This window comes from Callithrix jacchus, chromosome 8, assembly GCF_049354715.1.
Source record: "Callithrix jacchus isolate 240 chromosome 8, calJac240_pri, whole genome shotgun sequence".
Classification (NCBI taxonomy): domain Eukaryota; kingdom Metazoa; phylum Chordata; class Mammalia; order Primates; family Cebidae; genus Callithrix; species Callithrix jacchus.
Window position 1 is genome coordinate 110,019,871 of NC_133509.1, and position 22,907 is coordinate 110,042,777.

The 22,907-nt window shown below is 39.9% G+C and overlaps 1 protein-coding gene across 7 annotated transcripts in view; it reads right to left on the reverse strand.

Annotated features, from left to right (window-relative positions):
• NEK9 (NIMA related kinase 9) overlaps positions 1-22,907 on the reverse strand; it is a 53,793-nt gene that overhangs the window by 30,411 nt on the left and 475 nt on the right. For 6 of the 7 annotated variants that reach the window (XR_013521404.1, XM_078335464.1, XM_035261050.3 and 3 more), the window contains exons 2-13: positions 19,980-20,157; positions 17,365-17,420; positions 16,751-16,821; positions 14,807-14,912; positions 12,547-12,678; positions 8,145-8,255; positions 7,320-7,384; positions 4,044-4,094; positions 3,407-3,599; positions 1,460-1,604; positions 646-846; positions 410-456 (exon numbers count right to left, since the gene is read on the reverse strand). Coding sequence is in view for 6 of the 7 variants with exons in the window: in XM_078335464.1 (XP_078191590.1) it covers positions 410-456; positions 646-846; positions 1,460-1,604; positions 3,407-3,599; positions 4,044-4,094; positions 7,320-7,384; positions 8,145-8,255; positions 12,547-12,678; positions 14,807-14,912; positions 16,751-16,821; positions 17,365-17,420; positions 19,980-20,157 (1,356 nt within the window). In the remaining variant the exon portion in view is untranslated. Of the gene's footprint in view, positions 1-409; positions 457-645; positions 847-1,459; positions 1,605-3,406; positions 3,600-4,043; positions 4,095-7,319; positions 7,385-8,144; positions 8,256-12,546; positions 12,679-14,806; positions 14,913-16,750; positions 16,822-17,117; positions 17,256-17,364; positions 17,421-19,979; positions 20,158-22,907 lie in introns of those variants that run through there. The other variant, XM_054240215.2, reaches the window with a different exon arrangement.

Consider the following 22,907-nt stretch of genomic DNA (forward strand, 5'->3'; position numbering starts at 1 on the left):
AACAACTATTAATATTTTATCTGGTGATCAACTGTAGAAGCATGAGAGGAAAATGGCTGAGTTGGGTTGAGAGACAGTATGCTGCTTTACAGTAGCTTCTCGAGTTTTCCAGTGTATATGCAGCTATATATGACTTTTCTGCTGTACATGTTGATTTTAGCTGTCATCCCTGAGTAAGATGTGACTTCACATGTCCACAGCTGCTGTATCCACTTTCTCAGTTTTCTACAATTTAGTCAGATGACAAGACCACAGGATGCTAAATCAGAAATCCTAGATTGTCAGTCTCCCACACAGGAAACATTTCGGAAATAAACACCCTGATACAACAGAGCCAACGAAAGGGCACACGTTATCGGAGTCTGTGCGACTTAGCTAGGTATCAGAAAGAAGCTGCTTCTGATTTTACCTTTTGTGGTGTACAATAATCCTCTTCAGAATCCAAACCCAGTCGTCCTGAAACACACATAAGAATGAAAATCATTATAATGAGGGCTTCCTTCCTAGTGCAGAGGTTCTATAAGATTCTCTTTTACTGAATTAACACTTCTCATTTAGGGGCTGCATGATGTATTTAGATGCATACAAGTTTGAAGTCAGGTTGTATACTGGCAAAGAAGTGGACAGAGACAAGGCTACCCCTACCATATTCGCCACAGCCCCAAGAATAGACTTCCTTGTTTCGTGTCAGAACCACCACATGATTATCTCCACAGGAGACCTGCTCCACTGGATTGCTGAGGAAGAAGTTCAGCTGCATGGGTTCTAGCACTTCAGGACCAGCAACTTTGTCCACCCCCATGCAGCCATAATAATCTGATCCGAAGGCATAAAGCTGACCCTCATCTGCAAAAGAAAGAAAAACAGAACTCATTATATGTAATCAGAAAGTTGGACAGGGCTGGAATGAGGACTACCCCAGCAAATGATCTCACATGAAATGATTATATCTGAGAAATTAAAAGGATAGACTGTGCAGGTCTAGAGTTGTTTCCATTTTAGAGAGTTTTGTGTACTACTACTACTAAACAATTTAAAAAGTGGTAGCATTATCACGTTAAAAGGATTTAATGGGGCCATCTTTATTATGTAGATAAAAATATAAGTACCAAGGAATCCAAAAGTAAGTAATGACAAGACCAAAACTAAAGTTAGGCCTTGATGCTAATTTTGTGTTATCCATAGCCTGATGAGGTGGTAAGATTATTCTTCCTGCCAACTGGGACACACATTTTCTCCTGATCCCACCTCTTCTCTGTTACCCAACTGTCTTTTCTTTGCTCACCACCCCTTAATACTATAGCAAATTTGGCATGTTATTATTAATGAGTGTATTTGCTCAATGTCCTCTGGTTCTTTGAATACTGTCTTTTGCTGTAAAATCCCAGCGAAAATGGCACAGCATTAAGCAAATATCCCACATTAAATGCACTTAAGACACTTTCTGCTGATGGCTTACCAGTCACACAGACAGTGAAATCATCACCACATGACACCTGATGGATAGCTTTGCCTTGCAACTTTTCCACATGCTTTGGCTGTCGATAGGAGGCTTTATCTCCATGGCCCAGCTGACCATGGAGCTTAGTACCTCCTTGCATATTCTGTGAAATAAAGAGGTTTCATGAAGTTTTTTTTTAAAATTACATTTTATTAAACTTAAATTTTAAAAAGACATGGGGTCTTGCTATGGTGCCCACACTAGTCTTGAACTCCTGGTCTCAAGTGATCCTTCTGTGTCAGCCTCCCAAAGTGCTGGGATTATAGGCATGAGCCACCATGCCCGGCCAAGAGGTCTTATAAAGTTTTAATTTTCCATGACAAAAGCTAATTTTCAATATAACTTGATAAGAAGAAAAACAGTACAAAAAAGAGCTAGAAATTTAGAAATTAGAAAAAAATGGGCAAAGGGATTAACATTTTAGTAGTAGGTAGTATAAAGACCCTGCCAACAGGTAAAGAAACTTAAAAAGTATCCAGATTAATATTCATTAATCTAATCTTTATTCTTCAAGTCTAAGGTGATGGTGAAAAAAATTTTTTATAATATAGTCTAATTTGGTTGCTTTCTATAGGAGTATAGCTTCTTGGAAATCAAGTTTTATAAATTTTAGTCAGTTTCCCTGAAGCATGAACAGTTATAAAGAATCTGGCTACATCAAAGAGGCTGCTATACAGCAATGAGATTAGTTCTTGATGGTTTGCAACAGTTTTATAGAGAGAAATAATTATTTCTATTAAATGACTAAACTACAGGTCCTCATATATATATATAAATGTAATTTTTTTTTTTTTTTGAGACAGGGTCTTGTTCTGTTGCCCAGGCTGGAGTGCAGTGGTACAATCTTGGTTCACTGTAACCTCCACCTCCCAGGCTCAAGTGGTTCTCATACCTCAGCCTCCCGAGTAGCTGGGATCACAAGCATATGCCATTACTCTCAGCTAACTTTTGTATTTTTGGTAGAGATGGGGTTTTGCCATGCTTGCCAGGCTGGTCTCAAACTCCTGGACTCAAACAATCCACTCCAGCCTCCCGAAGTGCTGAGACTTAAGGTATGAGGCCAATATGGCACCTGGCCAATAAATGTTTAAGACACTAATTGCTCTCCAGCAGCCTGAAATGAGCCTGAGAAGGCACAGCAAGAGACAAGAGGAAAGCCAAGAGAACATGCTATCACAGAAGGCAAGTGAAGACAAAGCTTCAAAAGGAGGGAGTGGTCAACTACGTCAAATGCTGCCAAGAAATCAAGCTAGGTAAGGACTAAAAAGCATCTGTTTTATTTGAGCAATTTATGGGTCATTTTGTCAAGACCGGTTTCAATTGAGTGGCAGAGATGGAAGCTGCATTTTAGGTGAAAGAGGAGAGAGTGGGAGATAAGGAAACAGACAGTAAACAGACAATTTGTTAAAGAAGGTGAGGGGGAGAATCTAGAGGCAACAAATAAATTCTACACAAAATAAACGTAGCTATCTTCATGCTATCAACCCACAGCAGTGGGTTTCAGGGGTTTCCTGACATGGTATGGTGGTTCCTCTGTTTACAGAGATATTTCATAGATAACAGTTGCTCTGAACTTCACAGCAATATAACAGAGTAATTGAGTGACTTGTCTGAAACCATCCAGCTATAAATGGAAAGCCCAGTCTCCTGAGTCTTACAATTTTCTCTCCCTCTCTGATTCATTCATTCAAAAAACATTTATAAGTGACCTAATATGTACCAGGCCCTGGGCATACATCAGCGAACTGAACAGACAAAATCCCTGCTCTCATAAGAGCTTCCATTCCATCAACCTGTGTTGCTACTTCCTTAGTATGGGTTCAACTAATGAAATGCTTAGACATCCTGGGCCCAGTAAACAATTAGGCTTATAGCACCATTCCAAAATGCTTAGCTTTCACTTACCACCCAAGTGTACAGTTCCTTCTCCACTGTGACCACAGCAAAGTGGGTATTCCCTGCGCACACCTGCCGGGCACTACAGCCACTCTTTATAACATCCAGTTTCTGGGGGGTGGATTTTCCACCACCCCAAACATAGACTTCACTGGTTCGTGATGTTACGACAGCAATGGGTGCTTCAGTTACAGTGCTTGACCTGCCAACAAACCCCAGAATAAAGGCACATTTAACATTAAAAACAATATCAAAGAAAAGTGCTTCCAGTCTATTCCCTGAGAACTGCCAATTATGGTATGAGAAAGTATGTTCTTCCTCGACAACTTATTTCAATGTGCTCTATCACAGCAGACTTTGCAATTCCTGCCTCAGGGCTTCATCACAGCTTGGCGAGATCAGATTCCAGTCTGACCCATAACACCTACACTTTTCAACATTCATTATGGTAATGATGGCCACTTTAGTGTGAGGGTGAAATTATAGCTTTCTTGTTAGAAATGACTGTCTGACATTTAAGCGGATGCTGTCTCCTGAAAGGATGCCAAAGGACCCTGGGATCAAATAATGCCTATACACTCAAGAAATACCATACACTGGTGGTAATTTAGGATATATTAGTTTTTAAGAGTCTTTTGATCATTACCTTGGTCTCTTTGTAGGTGCATTAAGCAGAGTGACTTTTTCCTCCATCTCTCTATCAAAGAAAAGCAAAGATACATGAGTGAAATATAGGTTTTTATATTGCAAAGGTATCTAATACATTTCACAGATTTAATCCTCTTATAAACTGTATGCATTCTACAACATCACAATACTTTTAGCAAAGTACCTCAATACAACTCAAAACAGTTATATAGCCCTTTCATTAGACAATTCATTAAATACCCAAGGGCTAGCAGTTTGGGGCCATTTGCTTTCTATCTCTGAGAAATGGTTCAGGCTGGAACAGAGAGCCTTAAGAACCTCTGACGTACATGTTTAATATCTGATGGACACCTTCATCTAGTCTGCCCACTTACTCCCAAACTCAGTATCTCCAAATATTAGTTTGTTAGCTTTTTCCCAAATGAGCTTTGCTTTCTGACTCCTCTATTTCTGTAACTAGCAGTAACACCCTTCCCCAATTCTCCCAGTCAATTGGGCTTAAAACCTCAGTCATCTCTAATTCATCTCTCTCCCTTTCTTTAATATTCAAGTTCTACAGATCCTACCTATATAGTACTTTTTGTACTCACTTCTTCCTTTCTAGTCACACCACCTTAGTTCTGGGCAGTTCTACTTCCCACCTGTACTGTGGTAATACCTCCTAATCAGCCTCACTTACTATAGTCTTAATCCATTTTACTATACAAATTTAACACAGACTAATATTGCTAAATAACCGTTCTTTATGTATATCTCTCATCACATGAACTGCCCTCTTGTAAACATCTACTATCTCTTGACAGTGGGTGTAATATCCACTGTATCTTCTGCACTATCTCTTGAATTAACCACAGTTTCCTTGGCCTGGCATGCAAGATTCCTTATTCTTCCAGCCTTCCTTCCTTTTGTTTATACCCCATGTTCTAGTGCAGGGCTCTCATTCTACCTAAATCAATTATAGCTGGGCTATTGGAGTAGTGCTTAGGCATCAGTACTTTTTGAAAGCTCCTGATATTTTGCATCAAAAGTCCCATGTGTAGAACCACTAATCTAGCCAAATAGAATTTTGTGTTTCCTGAATGTTTTCCACAACTTCCTATGTCTATCTGTGATTCTGCTTATGCTATATTCTTTGTCTGGAAAACTCGGTCTTATGTTTTCCATCAAAGGACAAAATTCCAACAAAGTATTGCAGGCAAATCTATAATTAGCTCAGTAAAAATTTCATGCCATACTATACTCAAGAAATAAGAGGTTAAAATAGTGATTATGCCAGGCACAGTGGCTCATGCCTGTAATCCTAGTATTTTGGGAGGCCGAGGCAGGCGGATCACGTGAGGTCAGGAGTTCAAGACCAGCCTGGCCAAGACAGTAAAACCCCATCTCTACAAAAAATACAAAAACTAGCTGGGCATAGTGGCACCTGCCTATAGTCCCAGCTCCTCGAGAGGCTGAGGCCAGGAGAATTGCTTGAACCTGGGAGGCAGAGGTTGCAGTGAGCCAGGATCATGCCACTGTACTCCAGCCTGAGCAACAGAGTAAGACTGTGTCTCAAAAAATAAATAAAATAAAATAAAGTCAGTCATTATATTGCTGGGAAATAAGCCAGATAAAAATTTTAAATATGCTTAACCAGACCGAAAGGGTAATACTGCCTACACATGCATAGAACATAAATGGAAGGTCACGGTGCTATATCTGGAGTACTGTACATAATTGCAGGCACTAAAACACTGGCTAGAGACCAACTGGAGAAGAACCAGGTAAGATTAATTAAATGACATAGTAGAATAAAAGTATTGATCAAACAGCAAATATGGAATTAGGGATGTACAGAATGTATCTAAGGGCTAGACTTGAAAAGAGCATTGTATGTATTTGAATATTTGGAAGATAGAAAAACAAAGCACCAGCCAGGTGCGGTGGCGCATACCTGTAATCCCAGCACTTTGGGAGGCCGAGGTGGGTGGATCACCTGAGATCAGGAGTTCCAAACCAGCCTGGCCAACATGGTGAAACCCTCTCTATTAAAAAAATACAAAAAATTAGCTGGGCATGCTGGCACATGGCTAAGGCAGGAGAATTGCTTGAACCTGGGAGGTGGAGGTTGCAGTGATCTGAGATCACGTCGTTGCACTCCAGCCTGGGCTGGAGTGAAACTGTCTCAAAAAGAAAAGAAAAAAAAAGAACTGGTAGTGGAGGAAGAAGGGTAGCAAGTCAAAAATAGTATAATAGGATGAAATATAGAATCAAACATTTAGGAAAGGTAAACATTTTAAATTAAGGTATGAAAACTCCTAGAGGAACCGAGGGATAAAGGATGTTCTTCCTATCTCTAAAGATATCCGATAGAATAAATCTCAGGAAATAACCTCTGAGGAGTCAATAAAACTCAACTTCAAAAATAGGCAAAATGTACGTGAAGAAGATTCTTCCAACTCCAACCTACTACCTAAACAAATGCAGTAAAAAACAAAGGCCCAGGCTGGGCACAGTGGCTCATGTCTGTAATCCTAACACTTTGGGAGGCTGAAGCAGGGGGATTGCTTGAGGCCAGGCAATAGCTTTGAGACAAGCCTGAGCAACATAACGAGACCCTGTCTCTACAAAAATGGAAAAATTAGCCAGGCATGATGGTGAACATCTGTAGTCCTAGCTACTTGGGAGGCTGAGTTAGCAGAATCACTTGCAGCAGGAGTTCAAGGCTGCAGTGAGCTAGGACTGTGCCACTGTACTCTAGCCTGGGTGAGACTGTCTCAGCAAACAAACAAAAAACAAAACCAAAAAACAAAGGCCCAGTCCAATTCATACTACTATCCAAAAATTGATAAGCACCCTATGCCAGACCCTAGGCTGACCACTTTTTATGCATTACCTTCTTTATTTCTTACTTTATTTTGCTTTATAGAGGAGAAAGTTAAGAAATAAGGATGTTAGATAACTTGACAAAGATAATGACAAAATTCAGAAACAAACATCCAGACACCCCTCTTCCTTACTGCACTCTTAATGCCTCAATTCTAGGTTTAAAACCAATGGATGGGGAACTGAAGGACTCTTGGGCCTCATCAGTAAAAATTTAGAACAAAATAGCACAGGCTAAGGAGGTGAAAGTCAGAAGCTACCCCCAAGCAATAAAAGCAGAGATGCTGGTAGAAAACAGCACTATTGCAACCAAATCAGGAAACGCCACTCTTCCTTGTAGTACTCTGATCAAGCCTCTAAAAGTCAACCATCTCAGAAAAGACAATGGAGTAACTTCTTCATGCTTTACCTCCTGCGTTTCCTGAGGAGGGGGCGATCTAGAAGTTCATCTGCGGTAGGTCTCTGCTCAGGATCCTAAAAAGTAAAAATAGGGTTAGTTTTCACTTAAAGGAAATGGGCAATATGGGATCTAAAGATGATAATTAGTCAAAGACTACTGCATTATCTTTTTGTTTCAAAAATCATTTCTTATGTGCTTCTCACCTCATTATCATCAACACTTGTACATTAAGGAGGATGTTTATAATGCACTTTCCTCACTTGTTCAATTAGGGCAATTCAATTAGGGCTCTCAAACCTCACATATACAGAAGAATCACCTGGGGTGTTTGTTACAAATAAAGATTTCTGGGCTTTATCCACAGAGATTTTGATTGAGTTTGTCTGGGGTGTGGCCCAGAAATCTTTTTACTTACAAAATTCCCCCACTCCCTGGTGATTCTGACTCCAGTGTTTCATGAAACATACTTTGAATAATACTAGAACTACACAGGAAGAGAACTACAAGATATGAGAAGTATATACATTCCATATTAGAAACGATAAATTATCTTTCATTGCAGTTTTATGAAATCTATATTCAGAAATTAATCTTGGTCATAAAAATGGAGCACAATTTAGATGGGAAATTCATTTCCCAAACTAGTACTTACAAAGCAGAATAAAGTAGAAATTTGTTCACTGAAGCACATGACTATAATGAATTACCAACACCTATAATGGGTACAGCCACAAATATACTCTACCTTGGGGAAGTAGATGTGGTTTTGTATGGCTTATAGCTATGCCAAACATCAAACACTGAGGTTGAAGTGAGTATTTAAGTCACACCTACCTGGTCAAGGCATGAATGAACCATCTGGATCAATTCCAAAGAGTACTGGCTAGAATCAACTTCCATGGCCCGAATTCCTTGCACGATCTTCACACACAGGTTGAGTGGATTCTATGAGAAAATGATGACTGTATTGCTCCTGGTTATATAATGATGATGCTATACTCTACTGGTAGGGGCTCTGAGGTGTCTGTGACCATTACTTAAAGAAATGGAATAAGTCTGACTTCCTTTTATAACTACTAGTATGCATCAGCCAGAAATGGTTAGGGATGCACTGATGCTATCAGACAGAATGAAGCCAACTGGCCATAAAATCTGTAACTATGTGGCCAATAATGTAATGCTCAGAATATATTATAATCTGACCTTTCAAATGAATCCCAACAAAAAGGAAAGCAAGATTAGCCATGCTTCTTGGATTCAAGTAGTTCCCTTGCCAACTAACTTGCCTCCTAATTGTGGCTGTACAGGCAATACTCTGCTGCAACAGACAAGGCAGTGACTAATAACAAGACAATAATACTAACAATATTATGTAATACCATAGGGTTAGTTTTCATTTAAAGGAAATGGGCAATATGGGATCTAAAGATGATAATTAGTCAAGACCACTGCATTATCCTTTTGTGTCAAAAATAATTCTTATGTGATACTCCATGTTTCATGCTTCTTACCTCATTATCATCAACACTTAAACACGAAGGAGAATGTTTATAATGCACCTTCCTCACTTGTTCAATTAGGGCAGTGGCTCTCAAACCTCAACATATACAGAACAGAAGAATCATCTGGGGTATTTGTTACAAATACAGATTTCTGGGCTTTATCCACAGAGATTTCGATTGAATTACCATATTATTGAAAGACTAGTACAAACTAGACAGGCACTTTACATATATGATATTTTTTAGCCTCACTAACACCATTTAAGGAAGTTATCATTAATTTATATATAAGAAAAATGGGGCTCAGAGATGTAAAACATCTTGCCCAAAAAGTGGAGCTATAACTCCAATCGAAGCCTGTCTGACTCCAATCATAATATATATATATATATATATTTTTTTTTAGGACAGAGTATCACTCTGTCACCTAGACTGGAGTGCAGTGGTGCGTGGCTCACTGCAACCTCTGGCTCCCGGGCTGAAGTGATTCTCCTGCCTCAGCCATCCAAGTGTGGGTGTGATCTCCACTCACTACAACCTCCTCCTCCTGAGGTCTAGTGATTCTTGTGCCTCAGCTTCCTGAGTAGCTGGGACTACAGGTGCATGCCACCATGCCCAGCTAATTTTGTATTTTTAGGAGAGACAGGGTTTCACCAATGGTCTCGATCTCTTGACCTTGTGATCCATCCACCTTGGCCTCCCAAAGTGCTGGAATTACAGGGGTGAACCACTGCACTCGGCCTGTGTATTTTTTAGTAGAGATGGGGTTTCACCATATTGGTCAGGCTGGTCTCAAACTCCTGACCTCAGATGATCCACCTGTCTCAGCCTCTCAAAATGCTGGAATTACAGGAGTGAGCCACCATGCCCGGCCTCTAACTCCAAGTAATTTTTCTTCCACCATACTATTTGGGAGAATTAGATGATATACTAGAACAATCTTCAGGATTTAGAAAAATGAATAGGTCTCATGAAAGGGTAATGAATTTGCATTACTGTACATTTGCATTATTCATATACATTACAAGAGAATCCCTGTGTGGGGAATATATATTGTTACCATGTCACAGATAATGAAACAGAGGATCAAAGAGATGAAGGGATTTGTCTAAATTCTCACACCTGGTTGGTAGAGCCAACGGGATGTGAATCCACTTTAACCCCTCAGTGTGCTCCATGTAATAGTGACATCAGCATCACCTGGGAGCTTGTTAGAACCACAGAATATCAACCCCATCCCCCCAAAAATCTGCATTTCAACAAGATGTATGCCTATTAAAGTTTGAGAAGTACTGCTTTATGTCAGGCTGCATTTTAATTTACTTAAAACAAGAAAAAAAGACTTAAAGGGATTCATTGTCCATAAAATTATGACAATCTTTATTTTTTAACAGATAAACTTTTTTTCCCAGTCAATGAATATTTATTAAACATGCACAATGTATTAGGTATTGCAGAAAATAAAGCAAACATTTAGAAGGGTTTTAGACTACCTGGCAAACCACAGCTATATAAAAAAAGTTAAGTACAATCAAGTGATACTGGTGCTATGTCAGAAGTGTTTACAGGATAAAGCCACAAAGAAGTAACAATTTAGAAAAAGGCATAAACATGCTGGGCATGGGGGCTCACACCTGTAATACTAGCACAGGCCAAGGCAGGAGGATCACTTGAGGTCAGGATTTCAAAACCAGCCTGGATAACACAGTAAGAACCCATCTCTACAAAAAATAGCTGGGCATGGTGAGGCATGCCTGGAGTTTGAGCTATTCAGGAGGCTGAGTGGGGATGACTGCTTGAGCATAGGAGTTTGAGACTGCAGTGAGCTATGATCACGTCACTGCACTCCAGGCCTGGGCAACAGAGCAAGATCCAGACGTATTAAAACAATTATCTTTTGCTCCATTCCATTCTGTTCACTAGATTTGCATCCTTTTACATGTTTCCAAGAAAGTGATGCAGTAGTTGCTAGTCGCATGATCATCTGGCTGCTGTTAATAATGTTCTAATTTCTACTGCTTGAAAAAGTGAACCATCATATTCCATTTTTTGCTTTTAAGAGATGAACTTTCTAATTTAATTTAATTTTTATTTTTTTTTTTGAGACAGGATCTTGCTCTGTTGCCCAGGCTGAAGTGCAGTGGTGCGATCTCAGCTTACTGCAGTCTACACTTCCCAGGTTCAAGTGATTCTTGTACCTCAGCCTCCTGAGTGGCTAGAATTACAGGTGCAAGCCACCGTGCCCAGCTAACTTTTGTATTTTTATTAGAGATGGGGTTTCGTCATGTTTCCTAGGCTGGTCTCAAACACCTGGCCTCAAGTGATCCTCCTGCCTTGGCCTCCCAAAGCGTTAGGATTACAGGTGTGAGCCATTGCACCTGACCACTAATCTTTAATAAGGGTCAGGGTGTTTAATTTTTCATAAAAAAGATCAAAACACTTTAATGGGTATTATATAATCAGCTTAAAAAAAAATGTAGCTAAAGTGTAAGAAATAAAATGGCTTTTCCAAACCGCAGCATCACACCAGTTGACCCTAGAGAGTAATTTTTTTTTATTTTAGTAGAGACGGGGTTTCGCCATGCTGGCCAGGATGGTCTTGATCTTCTGACCATGTGAACTGCCCACCTCAGCCTCCCAAAATCCCATAAACCAAAAAGGGATTATAGGCGTGAGCCACCGCACCCAAGATTTTTTTTTCTTTTTTGAGATGGAGTTTTGCTCTTGTTGCCCAGGCTAGAGTGTAATGGTGCGATCTCGGTTCACTGCAACCTCTTTCTCCTGGATTCAAACGATTCTCTTGCCTCAACCTCCTGAGTAGCTGGGATTACAGGCGCCTGCCACCATGCCCAGCTAATTTTATATATATATATATGTTTTTTTGTTTTTTTTTTTTGAGATGGAGTTTCACTCTTGTTACCCAGGCTAGAGTGCAATGGCGCGATCTCGGCTCACTGCAACCTCCACCTCCTGGGTTCAGGCAATTCTCCTGCCTCAGCCTCCTGAGTAGCTGGGATTACAGGCACGCGCCACCGTGCCCAGCTAATTTTTTTTATTTTTAGTAGAGATGGGGTTTCACCATGTTGACCAGGATGGTCTCAAACTCCTGACCTCAGGTGATCCACCCCCCTCAGCCTCCCAAAATGCTGGGATTACAGGCATAAGCCACCATACCTGGCCAAAAGCCAGTTTTAAAATGACAATGAACAAATTCATGCACAGCATTCAAACTACTTTGATTATGATCATTTCAACAGGGAATTTAAGTTGGAGATTAATCAGGTCTATAGCATTTTTTTTGAGACAGAGTCTTGCTCTGTTGCTCAGGCTGGAGTGCAGTGGCACAATCTTGGCTCACTACAACCTCCACCTCCCAGATTCAAGCAGCTCTTGTCCCTCAGTCTTCCAGGTAGCTGGGATTACAGGTATGTGCCACCATGCCCAGCTAAGTTTTGTATTTTTTAGTGGAGATGGGGTTTGACCACGTTGGTCAGGCTGACCTGAAGTGATCCACCCACCTTGGCCTCCCAAAGTGCTGGGATTACAGACATGAGCCACTGTACCTGGCTGGGTTTATAGCATTTTAATAATAGATTACCTGTACCTGAATCCTGTACCTGAATACAGGTTATTTTTGCCAGAGATCAGAGCCTGGGAATAGAGTTGATCTGCTTGGCCAAGCTATATCATTTGCAACCTGCTAAATGTAAAACAGGGATAATATGCCAACTTACTGTAGCATCAAATGTCCTCTTTAGGGTAAGCAGTTCAAAAATGACGCAGCCTACTGCCCAGATATCAGACTTGAAATTGTACTTTACTCCTTGACAGAGCTCTGGAGACATGTAATATGGGGTTCCTACAAGCTGAGCAACAAAGAAACAATCAAAGAATAATCTCTTTTCTGAGGTACTATGTTAACATTTCAACAGCTTAACTCAATTTCCCAGGAACTAGTGGTAAGTACCATAAAACATTCATCAGCAGATTCCAAAATGGTTTTTATGAGATGATGCCACCATGGAAAGACTTTGTTTTTTTGAGACAGAGTTTCACTCTTGTTGCCCAGGGCTGGAGTGCAATAGCGCCATCTTGGCTCATCGCAACCTTGGCCTCCTGGGTTCAAATGATTCTCCTGCCTCAGCCTCCCAAGTAGCTGGGATTACAGGCATGTACCACCACACCCGGCTAATTTGTATGTTTAGTAGAGACAGGGTTTCTCCATGTTGGCCAGGCTGGTCTTAAACTCCCAACCTCAGGTGATCCACCTGCCTTGGCCTCCCAAAAGTGCTGGGATTACAGGCGTGAGCCACCACACCTGGCCTAAATAAATCTTATTCACATCAAATCTCTTGGGTCAATCATAAAGGGACAATCTCTGAAGTAAAGGAACTGTGGTAACTTGAGGAGCTCAATAACTGTGATTCCCAGATCACATAGGCTTCAGGCAGTCAAGGCCTACTAAAGACTTTACACAGTAGAGAAATACTTAGTAAAAGTTTACCAATGGGAAAAAAAAAACCAAACGCTGGCAGTGGGGAGCTGATAACCGAATGAAGGAATTAGGTGTTCTGACTAAAATATGCAGTAATGAAACTTTTAAAATGGCCCAATTTGGCATCTGTTACACTAACACAGCTAGTGAATTTCTTTTTTTTTTCTTTTTTTCTTTTTGAGACGGAGTCTCACTCTGTAGCCCAGGCTAGAGGGCAGTAATACGATCTTGGCTCACTGCAACCTCCACCCATCAGGTTCAAGTGATTCTCCTGCCTCAGCCTCCCGAGTAGCTGGGAATACAGGTGTCTGCCATTGCGCTCGGCTAATGTTTGTATTTTTAGTAGAGATGGAGTTTCAACATTTTGGCCAGGCTGGTCTTGAACTCCTGACCTCATGATCTGCCCTCCTCGGCCTCCCAAAGTGCTGGGATTACAGGTGTGAGCCACCGCTCCCGGCCGTGAATTTCTTTTGAATTTGAAAAAGATTTTCTGACTTCAGAAATAAATTTGGAAATAAAAATGTCCTAAGAAGTCACGCCTCTCCCAAGATGAGATATAATGAATGCCCTAGCAGCTCTAATAAAACTCATAGTCAGCTTTAATCAGCAAAGCAAAGCAAGTTTCAGATGGCTTATGTGGCTTTTATAAATTTTCATCATTCCTTCTTTGCATTTAACTAGCTAAAAAAAAGTCAAGTCTTGGTTTTATGAGATTGTTCTTGATGAGAAAAATCCATATAAAGAAATGATTGCTTCTTCAGAAGCTCACTTTGGCCTCCATTGAGTCCTTGAAGCAGAGACTCCCAACCCTAAACGTCTAATTGCTTGCAGGCATATCTTGACATTATACATAAAAAAAAGAAAAGTATTGGCCAAAATCAGTTTTCAAGTTAAGGATAGAGCATTGTGAAACGAGAATAATAATAACTGGGTTTTATTCCTAAAAGGATAAGATTACTGTCCTAAAGATCAACTTATGTCTACTCTTTATCAATGATCTTTCTAAAAATCACGTGAGGGGGACCCCTGTACAGTTCAGACTGTGTATGATATGAAAGAATAGACTGTTCTCTGAGCATCAGCCTTCATTTGTAATATGGGGCTTCTCTTTGAACCAGAAACATTCAAAGAAAATACAAAAAGAGACGTCTAACACCTTGGGCTCAAACATTAAATAAGAGATAAAGTGAAATCTACTAAAGATCCTAGGCTGGACAAAATAGTAAAGCATTTTGTTGCTTTTAGATTAAGTCCTTAGTCAGTGTTGGAAAAGGCTATGAGGTCAGAGCTATAATGTGGACAATGACTCTTAAAGAGACACCTGACCATGTAAATGCCTGCTAGTGAGCCCAGGAAAAAGATTTCTGAAGACTTGCATTAAAAGTATGGAGAACTTCCAAGAATACTGAGAAAAATATGCAAGATTTAGGGAACATAGTTATATTTCACAGTGCTGGAAAGGAAAATAAAATAAAAATGAAGACAAGGGCAACACATACCGTCTCAGCCATGGAATACTCAGAATTAAGTTTCTTTGCTAGGCCATAATCTCCAAGTTTTATCAGGTTTGCCTTGGTCAGAAAAATATTTAATGTCTTTATATCTCTGAAAAAAAAGATGCTGCATATTAAGTTCACACAGATAATTGTTTTATTTCATCCCCCATCTTGCCCAGGATTATTACAGAATAAAAATGAGTGTGGGGCGGGTGCAGTGGCTCACACCTGTAATCCCAGCACTTTGGGAGGGCAAGGCAGGAGGATTGCTTGAGGCCAGCAGTTCTAGACCAGCCTAGGCAACATAATGAGACCCCATTTCTACAAAAAAGAAATTAGTCAGGATTGGTGGCATACGCCTGTAGTCCTAGCTTCTTGGGAGGCTAAAGCACCCGAGAATCAGTTGAGCCCAGGACTCTGAGGCTGCAGTGAGTCATGATTGCACTACTACACTTCAACCTGGGCAAAGGGTGAGACCCTGTCTCAAAAATCAAACAAAACAAAAAAGAGTTTTACCATTGCTCATATTCTGTCCTAAACATTCCACAGTGGTCATCACTTTCACATGCTGTTTAACAATGAAAAGAGAACTTAAAGAAGTGAAGGCAGAGAATTAATTTCATCCTCTAGGACTTCACAGCATAGAAATACTACTGAAGCTATTAGAAAAAGTTGAGAGGGTCAGATGAGGAAAATGGTGCTATAGGTAACCATAATTCCCATAAGATACCCCCCCCTTCAACTATTACTTATGCCTTGAATTAAGTGATATCAAGACAACTTTAACAAACTTGGTTGGTGTCAAAGTTTTGAATAATCTGTTAAGGCAAGAGAAGAGGCTACATGTCCCTGTAACAATATGCTTAGGCCATTTAGTCATCTAAATAAAATCACAAGCTATTTTTCTAAGGGTGAATGGACCATATGTAAAACAAAATGAACTATGCCTGGTTCACTAGGGCTTCCTTTATTGAAAGATGCGAATAAATCAGAACAATATACTTCATTACTTTTAAAAAGAAAATAACAACATGCAACAGAAGCCATTCAATAGTTATCAAGAAATATACATTAATTGAATGAACAAACCAATGAAAAAAGAAATCTTAGTATATTATAATTAATCTCTGGCACTAGTCAATGACTCACTTAAGAAGGTTATAATGATGTGAAAATGTTATTGAGACGGTTCTCTTTATTAGCTAGAAATGAAAGTTTTTTTCCCCAGAGATCTGGTAAATTTGTACACTTAATCGTACAAAGTGAAGAGACTTTTATTTAAATTAAAAGAGCTTAATTACAGACTCAAAAACAATTGGCAATTATTATTGCTGCGAATTCTTACCAAACACTCCTTATGAGGCTTTCTAAGCTTTACTGATAAATTAGCAAACTGAACTCTAAAATTTTTGTCTGTTAAAGAAATGACAGCCAGGTGCAGTGGCTCACGCCTGTAATCCTAGCACTTTGGGAGGCCGAGGTAGGCAGATCACTAGGTCAGGAGTTCGAGCCAGCCTGACCAACATGGTGAAACCCTGTCTCTACTAAAAATATAAAAATCAGCCAGGCATGGTGGCACGTGCCTGTAACCCCAGCTTCTCAAGAGGCTGAGGCAGGAGAATCGCTTGAACCAGGGAGGTGGAGGTTGCAGTGAGCCAAGATCATTGCACTCTAGCCTGGGCGACAGAGCAAGACTCTGTCTTAAAAGGAAAAAAAAAAGAAATGACTAGGAAGTACTTAGCTACTGAGGAGATTCTTCCTAGATCATAAACACAGTTTAACCTCAGGAAATGAAAATAACATTCCTCATTACTTTCCTTTCCTAATGATATCAATGGAAAAACTCTTGCCTGCTTAATCAAGAAAAGAAAAGTGTTGATGGGAGTATCCAGGGTACGGGCTAAATTGGTAGGAAAGAATCCATCCATAAATTTTTTCACTTCTTACCTATGAAGGATTCCAGCTTTATGGATACAGCTCACTGCTGAAACAATCTGGAATAGGTACCATACCACCATCTGCAGAGAAACAATAAATACTTGAATTAGAAACAAAAAGCTCCATTTAAGTAAACACACACACATATACAAACAAACGAAACAAAAGAAAGCTGCAACCAGAAGTTATGATTCAACATGACTTGACACCTCTTCCTTGCAGATTGAGTAGGCAAAGAAAAGTGAAGGGGTAAAAAAAAACACAAAAAACAGGTTCCTCATAAAACAGTTCCAATGTCATTATAAAATATAGTATGGTAAAGCAGACATGTGGAAAAACTCAGGAAGAATGCAAAGTTATTAAAAACTGGGCATACCAGTATGCAGTAATAGAACCAGGAAAGAAAGCCCACAGAGAATCATGATGTGGAGGTAAAACGTTTAGGAAGCAGCTATAGACAGCTTCCTGGTTAGAGGTTTCCTTTCTCATGAATATCAGAGCCTGGAAGGAGTCTGAACAAAAGGAAAAAAACACTCTTCATTATTGGAAGAGTAAATACAGAACTAGAATGCAAGAATTACAACACTACAATTCTAACTTCCTTCCATAAAAATATGAATTACCTCTTCCTCAAACAACTTGTCCTTCTGACGAAGGATTTTGTCATACAGGTTCCCTCCTGCAATTAAACAAGACACAGGTTTGAATTGCTTAATACAGATCAAAGCTTGGCTCCTGTAACAGGGTTTTAACAGATGACACAAAAGAAATGAAGGATTCTGTTTCTCTCCATAGGCAACTACTTCTTTTGGCTTTTCACACGGGCACAAAACTCTTCCCATGTCTCAAGGACTGCATCAGAAATATTCTTCAAAGATTTTCCTCTCTAACACAAGAGGCTCAATACAAAAAAAGAAATTTTTAGAAAAGAGTAAAGACCATTCCTGTTATTCCCAACAAGTATATATTCAAAATCAGATGATTTCTTTTCTAGAACTCCCCTTTAAGGACTCTGCAATATTTTTGTAACAACTCTCCCAGTTGTGACTACTATAACACTTGGTATAGGCTGGGTGCAGTGGCTCATGCCTATTATCCCAGCACTTTAGGAGGCTGAGGTGAGCAAATCGTTTGAGCTAAGGAGTTCAAGACCAGCTTGGGCAACATGGCAAAACCCTGTCTCTACCAAAAATACAAAAAATTAGCTGGGTGTTGGGGTACACGCCTGTGGTCCCCGCTACTCAGGAAGCCTGGGAGGCAGAGGTTGCAGTGAGCCAAGACAGCACCACTGCACTCCAGGCTGTGTGACAGTGAGAATCCATCTCAGGGAAAAAAAGAAAAAAATGGGATCACGTCTGTGATGCAATGTTTTGTAGTTATAGGGTGTATATTGACATATTTTCTACTTCACACTGAAAAATTTCCCAAAATTTAGGGTCTACCCCTAGACTGTTTCCAATCATTACTCTCTTTACTAATTCCTTCCTGTGGAATAAGTGTGAATTTACTTCTCTCTTTCCTTTATCAAGTAATACAGATTGCAAGTAATGATGGTTCGTCTTAAGTTTTTACAACTGCTTTTCCCCTGCAACTTAATAATTTAGTTTCAATAAATGTATCATTTGTTCCAGTTCTTCCTAATCACGAAAGAAGTTAACTACCTAGGGCTTCTGCTACTTTGAAAATTTTTAACATAATCTTGAAAATGGCTTTGATCACCAATGATCATAATATACAAGAGTCAACACAAGAATGTTGTAAGTGATAAATATGTTGGGACGTCTTTAGCAGGCAGTTCAGAATAGGGCTTTGGAGGTTCTCTTGTACAATAAGATAATTAACAGCTAGTACAGTATGTAGCAAACACTTCCTACCTACCAAGCACTATGCACTTAATACAACAACCCTAGAAAGTAGGTACTGTTATCCACAAACTCTTTTTTTTTTCTTTTTTGAGACAGAGTCTTGCTCTGTCACCAGGCTGGAGTAGTAGCGCAATCTCTGCTCCCTGGTTCAAGAGATTCCCCTGCCTCAGCCTCCTGAGTGGCTGGGATTACAGGCATGCACCACTATGCCCAGTTGATTTTTGTCTTTTTAGTAGAAATGGGGTTTCACCATGTTGGCCATGATGGTCTCGAACTTCTGACCCAAAGTGCTGGGATTACAGGTGTGACCCACTATGCTGTTTTTTTTTTTTTGAGACAAGGTCTCGCTCCATCACCCAGGACAGAGTGCAGTGGTCTGAGCTCACTGCAACCTCTTTTTCCTGGTCTCAAGCCATCTTCCCTCCTCATCCTCCCAAGTAGCTGGAACTATAGATGCACACCACCACACCCAGCTAATTTTTTGTATTTTTGGTAGCAACAGGGTTTCATCATGTTGCCTAGGCTGTCCTCAAAACCCTATGCTCAAGGGATCCTCCTGTCTTGGCTTCCCAAAATGCTGGGATTAGAGGTGTGCACCACTGTCCCTGGCCAACAAACTCATTTTAAAATCAGGAAACTGAGGCACAGAGTAGTAGTTTCTTACCAAGGTTATAGAGAAAGTAGAGAAACTTCGGATGTGGGTTCAGAGTCTATTTTCTTAAGAACTAGTCTATATTGCTTTCTTACAAGAAAATGATCTGAAGAAATCAAAGACCAGATAAATAGGGCCATGCTTTACCATATTATCATTTTTTCTTTTTATAAAGATGGGGTTTCACCATGTCGGTCAGGCTGGTCTTGAACTCCCAACCTCAGGTGATCTGCCCACCTTGGCCTCCAAAGTGCTTGGATTACAGGTGTGAGCCACCACGCCCGGCCCATATTATCATTTTCACTCAGTTATGATCTTTGGACCACTTTTTAATAGGATAGCTTTAGCTGAAGACAATATAAATAAATATCACCTGTAAAATCTTATTAAATATTGTATCAAGTGGTACCAATCCACACTCCAGTTAACTAATGTCATTTCATAAAGAAAAACTTTGAAAAATAAATCCAACCAAAGAAAAAATAGTTTGAAAATGGAACTATAATCACAAGAGAAAATTTGGGTATGCAGGGGAAAATCCCTCTCCTTATTTGGTATACCACTTGAAAACTCTCCAAGGCCTGAAAAGTTTCTCTTAAACTCTATAAATTCATTTAAAGTTTTTATCACTGTATATGCCTCTTGTTATATTCCTATCCTCAAGGTAAGTATGAGTCTAAGAAAGTCTTGCTGGAGAAAGGCCCACTGAAGTCTACCTTACCATTACAGTACTCCAGCTCAATCAGTAGAGTGGTATTGTCCATAAAATGATTGTAATAGGCAATAATGTTGTCATGCTGCAGCAGTGCCAGAATAACAATCTCATTCAAGGCATCACGACGTTCCTTCTCAGATAGCCGGGTCAAATCAACTTCTTTCCACACAACCAGTGAGTCATCCTACAACACAGTAACAGAGGTATCGTGCTTTCCTCTTGCCTGACAGCAAACGAATCCATACCTACATCTGTAAGCCTAGACGGAAAACTTCTTAGAGGGGCAGAGACTGACTCCTCTTATTTTTCCCTTTTAACAGACTTTAAAGATTATATGTAGAATTCAGCACTATAATTTATTGCAGGACAGGGGAAGTAAAGCATTAAGACGTTGTTGCTGTAACACTTAATTTGCATGATGTTAGTTCCAGGTAAAAATATGGATTGGGGATAGATTTCAAAAACATTCTATTGAGGACACTATGACAGACTGCTAATCATGATGGTGATTATAGCAGGGCAAGAATTCTGGAGAAGTAGAGAACTGGGGAGCAATTATCTATAGCTGATCACAGCTTCATCTAAAATGAAAATACTAAACTTGCCTCTAGTTTTATAAATTTAGACTTCCCTACTGATTTTCACTTACCCTTTCCGCTAAGAGTAAGTCATGCCCCCTTTTGCAACTCTATAATTTCCTATCACACTTTTATGTATCACATTTTCTTCTATTCCTGAAAACTTACCTGTAGCTCCTGATGTCTACTATCCTTTTATTTATTATTTTTGTTTTTTTAGAGATAAGGTCTCACTCTGTTGTCCAAACTAGAATACACTCATAGCTCGCTTCAGCTTTCAACTCCTGGGCTGAAGCAATTCTCCCACCTTGGCCTTCCCAGCAGTTAGAACTACAGGCACGCACTGCCACACTCAGCTAAATTTTTTTTTTTTAAAGAGATTGGGTATGGCTGCGCGAGGTGGCTCACGCCTGTAATCCCAGCACTTTGGGAGGCTGAGGCAGGCAGATCACAAGGTCAAGAGATCGAGACCATCCTGGCCAACATGGTGAAACCCCGTCTCTACTAAAAACACAAAAATTAGCTGGGTGTGGTGGCAAGTGCCTGTAATCCCAGCTACTCAGGAGGCTGAGGCAGGAGAATTGCTTGAAATTGGGAGGTGGAGGTTGCAGTGAGCAAAGATCATGCCACTGCACTCCAGCCTGGCACCTCACGACAGAGCAAGACTCTGTTTCAAAAAAGGAAAAAAAAAAAAAAAAAGAGAGAGATGGGGTATCACTGTATTGCCCAGGCTGGTCTAGAACTCCTGGCCTCAAGTGACTCGACCACCTTGGCCTCCCAAGTGTTGGGATTACAGGCCTGAGCCACCGTGCCTGGCCTCATTCTTTGCTGACACTGCTTCCTAGCCCAGGAGCATCTCCATCTATATAACTCTCCCTATCCTTTTGAATGCCTCTGCCAAGCCTTTACATTGTTTTTGAAAAGACTCTGATGAACCTTTTACTGTATTTCCCATGCATAAATTCTGCAGGATAAACACTGATGGTTATGCCTTTCATATTTAGACCTCATAAGCTGAAATGCTATTTGTCCATTCTTTTCAGATCTCCACATGTGCAACTTAATGCTCTTTGTTTACTAACAATGGCTAATTTATTTTCCTATTGAAATATAAGCTTCTAGAGGAAAAGGGTGCTTCTGAACTTCCGTAAATTCACAGATCTAATAAATATTTGGTGATACGGATAACACTATGCAATTTTTAGGAAGTGTAATCAGATTTAACTCAAACCCAGTAATCAAGTTCAACAGGATAATAAAAAGGAAATGGGCAAGGAGATTTAAGACTTTAGTTCTAGTCCAAGATTTACTTGTAACTTAAGTGAGCAAGTCACTTAAATATACTGTCTTGGTTTCTCCAACTAAAATATAGGAATAACAGTCCTTATCTCCTCTTTCTCATTTTGAGTGCAAAAAGAAAATAGACTACTAAGAATAACTCTAACATCATACATTAATGTGGCATCAGGATAAAAAAGAACACTTAAAAATATTCCCTCGCAACCACTTCTCTCCTCCATCTTTCAGCCTTAAAAGTATGCTGCCTTGGAACACACACCAGAACTGCAGATGGATTTCTGATGCATGAATCACCTTCAGCAACCCCAGCAAGTTCTCATTAAATATTTACCCTAAAGTAAGATTTTAGTAATCAAATCCAGTGTATTGTTAGTTTTTGGAAGCAGAATCATCACTGCAGAGTTTTGCACTAGTATATATTATTAACTTGGAATTCCATGATCCATGGATCTCTCCAAAGGATGTGCATATGTGCAAACGTGTTGGAGGGAGTAAGATTACTTTGCTTATGTTAGGTTCTCAAAGGGGTCCTTGTGCCCCCCAAATTAAGAACTAATGGCTCAGAATATGCCAACAAAGTATTTCACATGCATAAACCCTGTAGGATAAACACTGATGAAGAACCAACACACAAAAATCTTCCCAATGAGCTTCAAAAAAAGCTTCCAATTGAGTGATCACTGCTGAACTTAAAGATAATGACAAAAATAACGGAGATGCCACTGGTGTGGGAATTTTGAAGCTATGCCCCTCCTCTCCACCCCGACCTTGGAGAGCTATATATATACTGCATGAGAGGAAGTAAGTTTTGGCAATACCTCACATTCGTATACCATTTTAATTTACAGAACAAGCGCCTTCGTTTGATTCTTAAGATAATCTTTAACAAAAAAAGATGATTTCAAGGTATTATCACTAAGCCATTTTACAGATGGGGAAACTAAAGCTCAGAGACGGTTCGGTGACTTAGGTAAATCAAAAATGACTAGTTAGTAAAACCAATGATCTAACCAATTTCCAGTGCTGGTGAGTGTGAGCAAAATGGTGAAGACCCTGA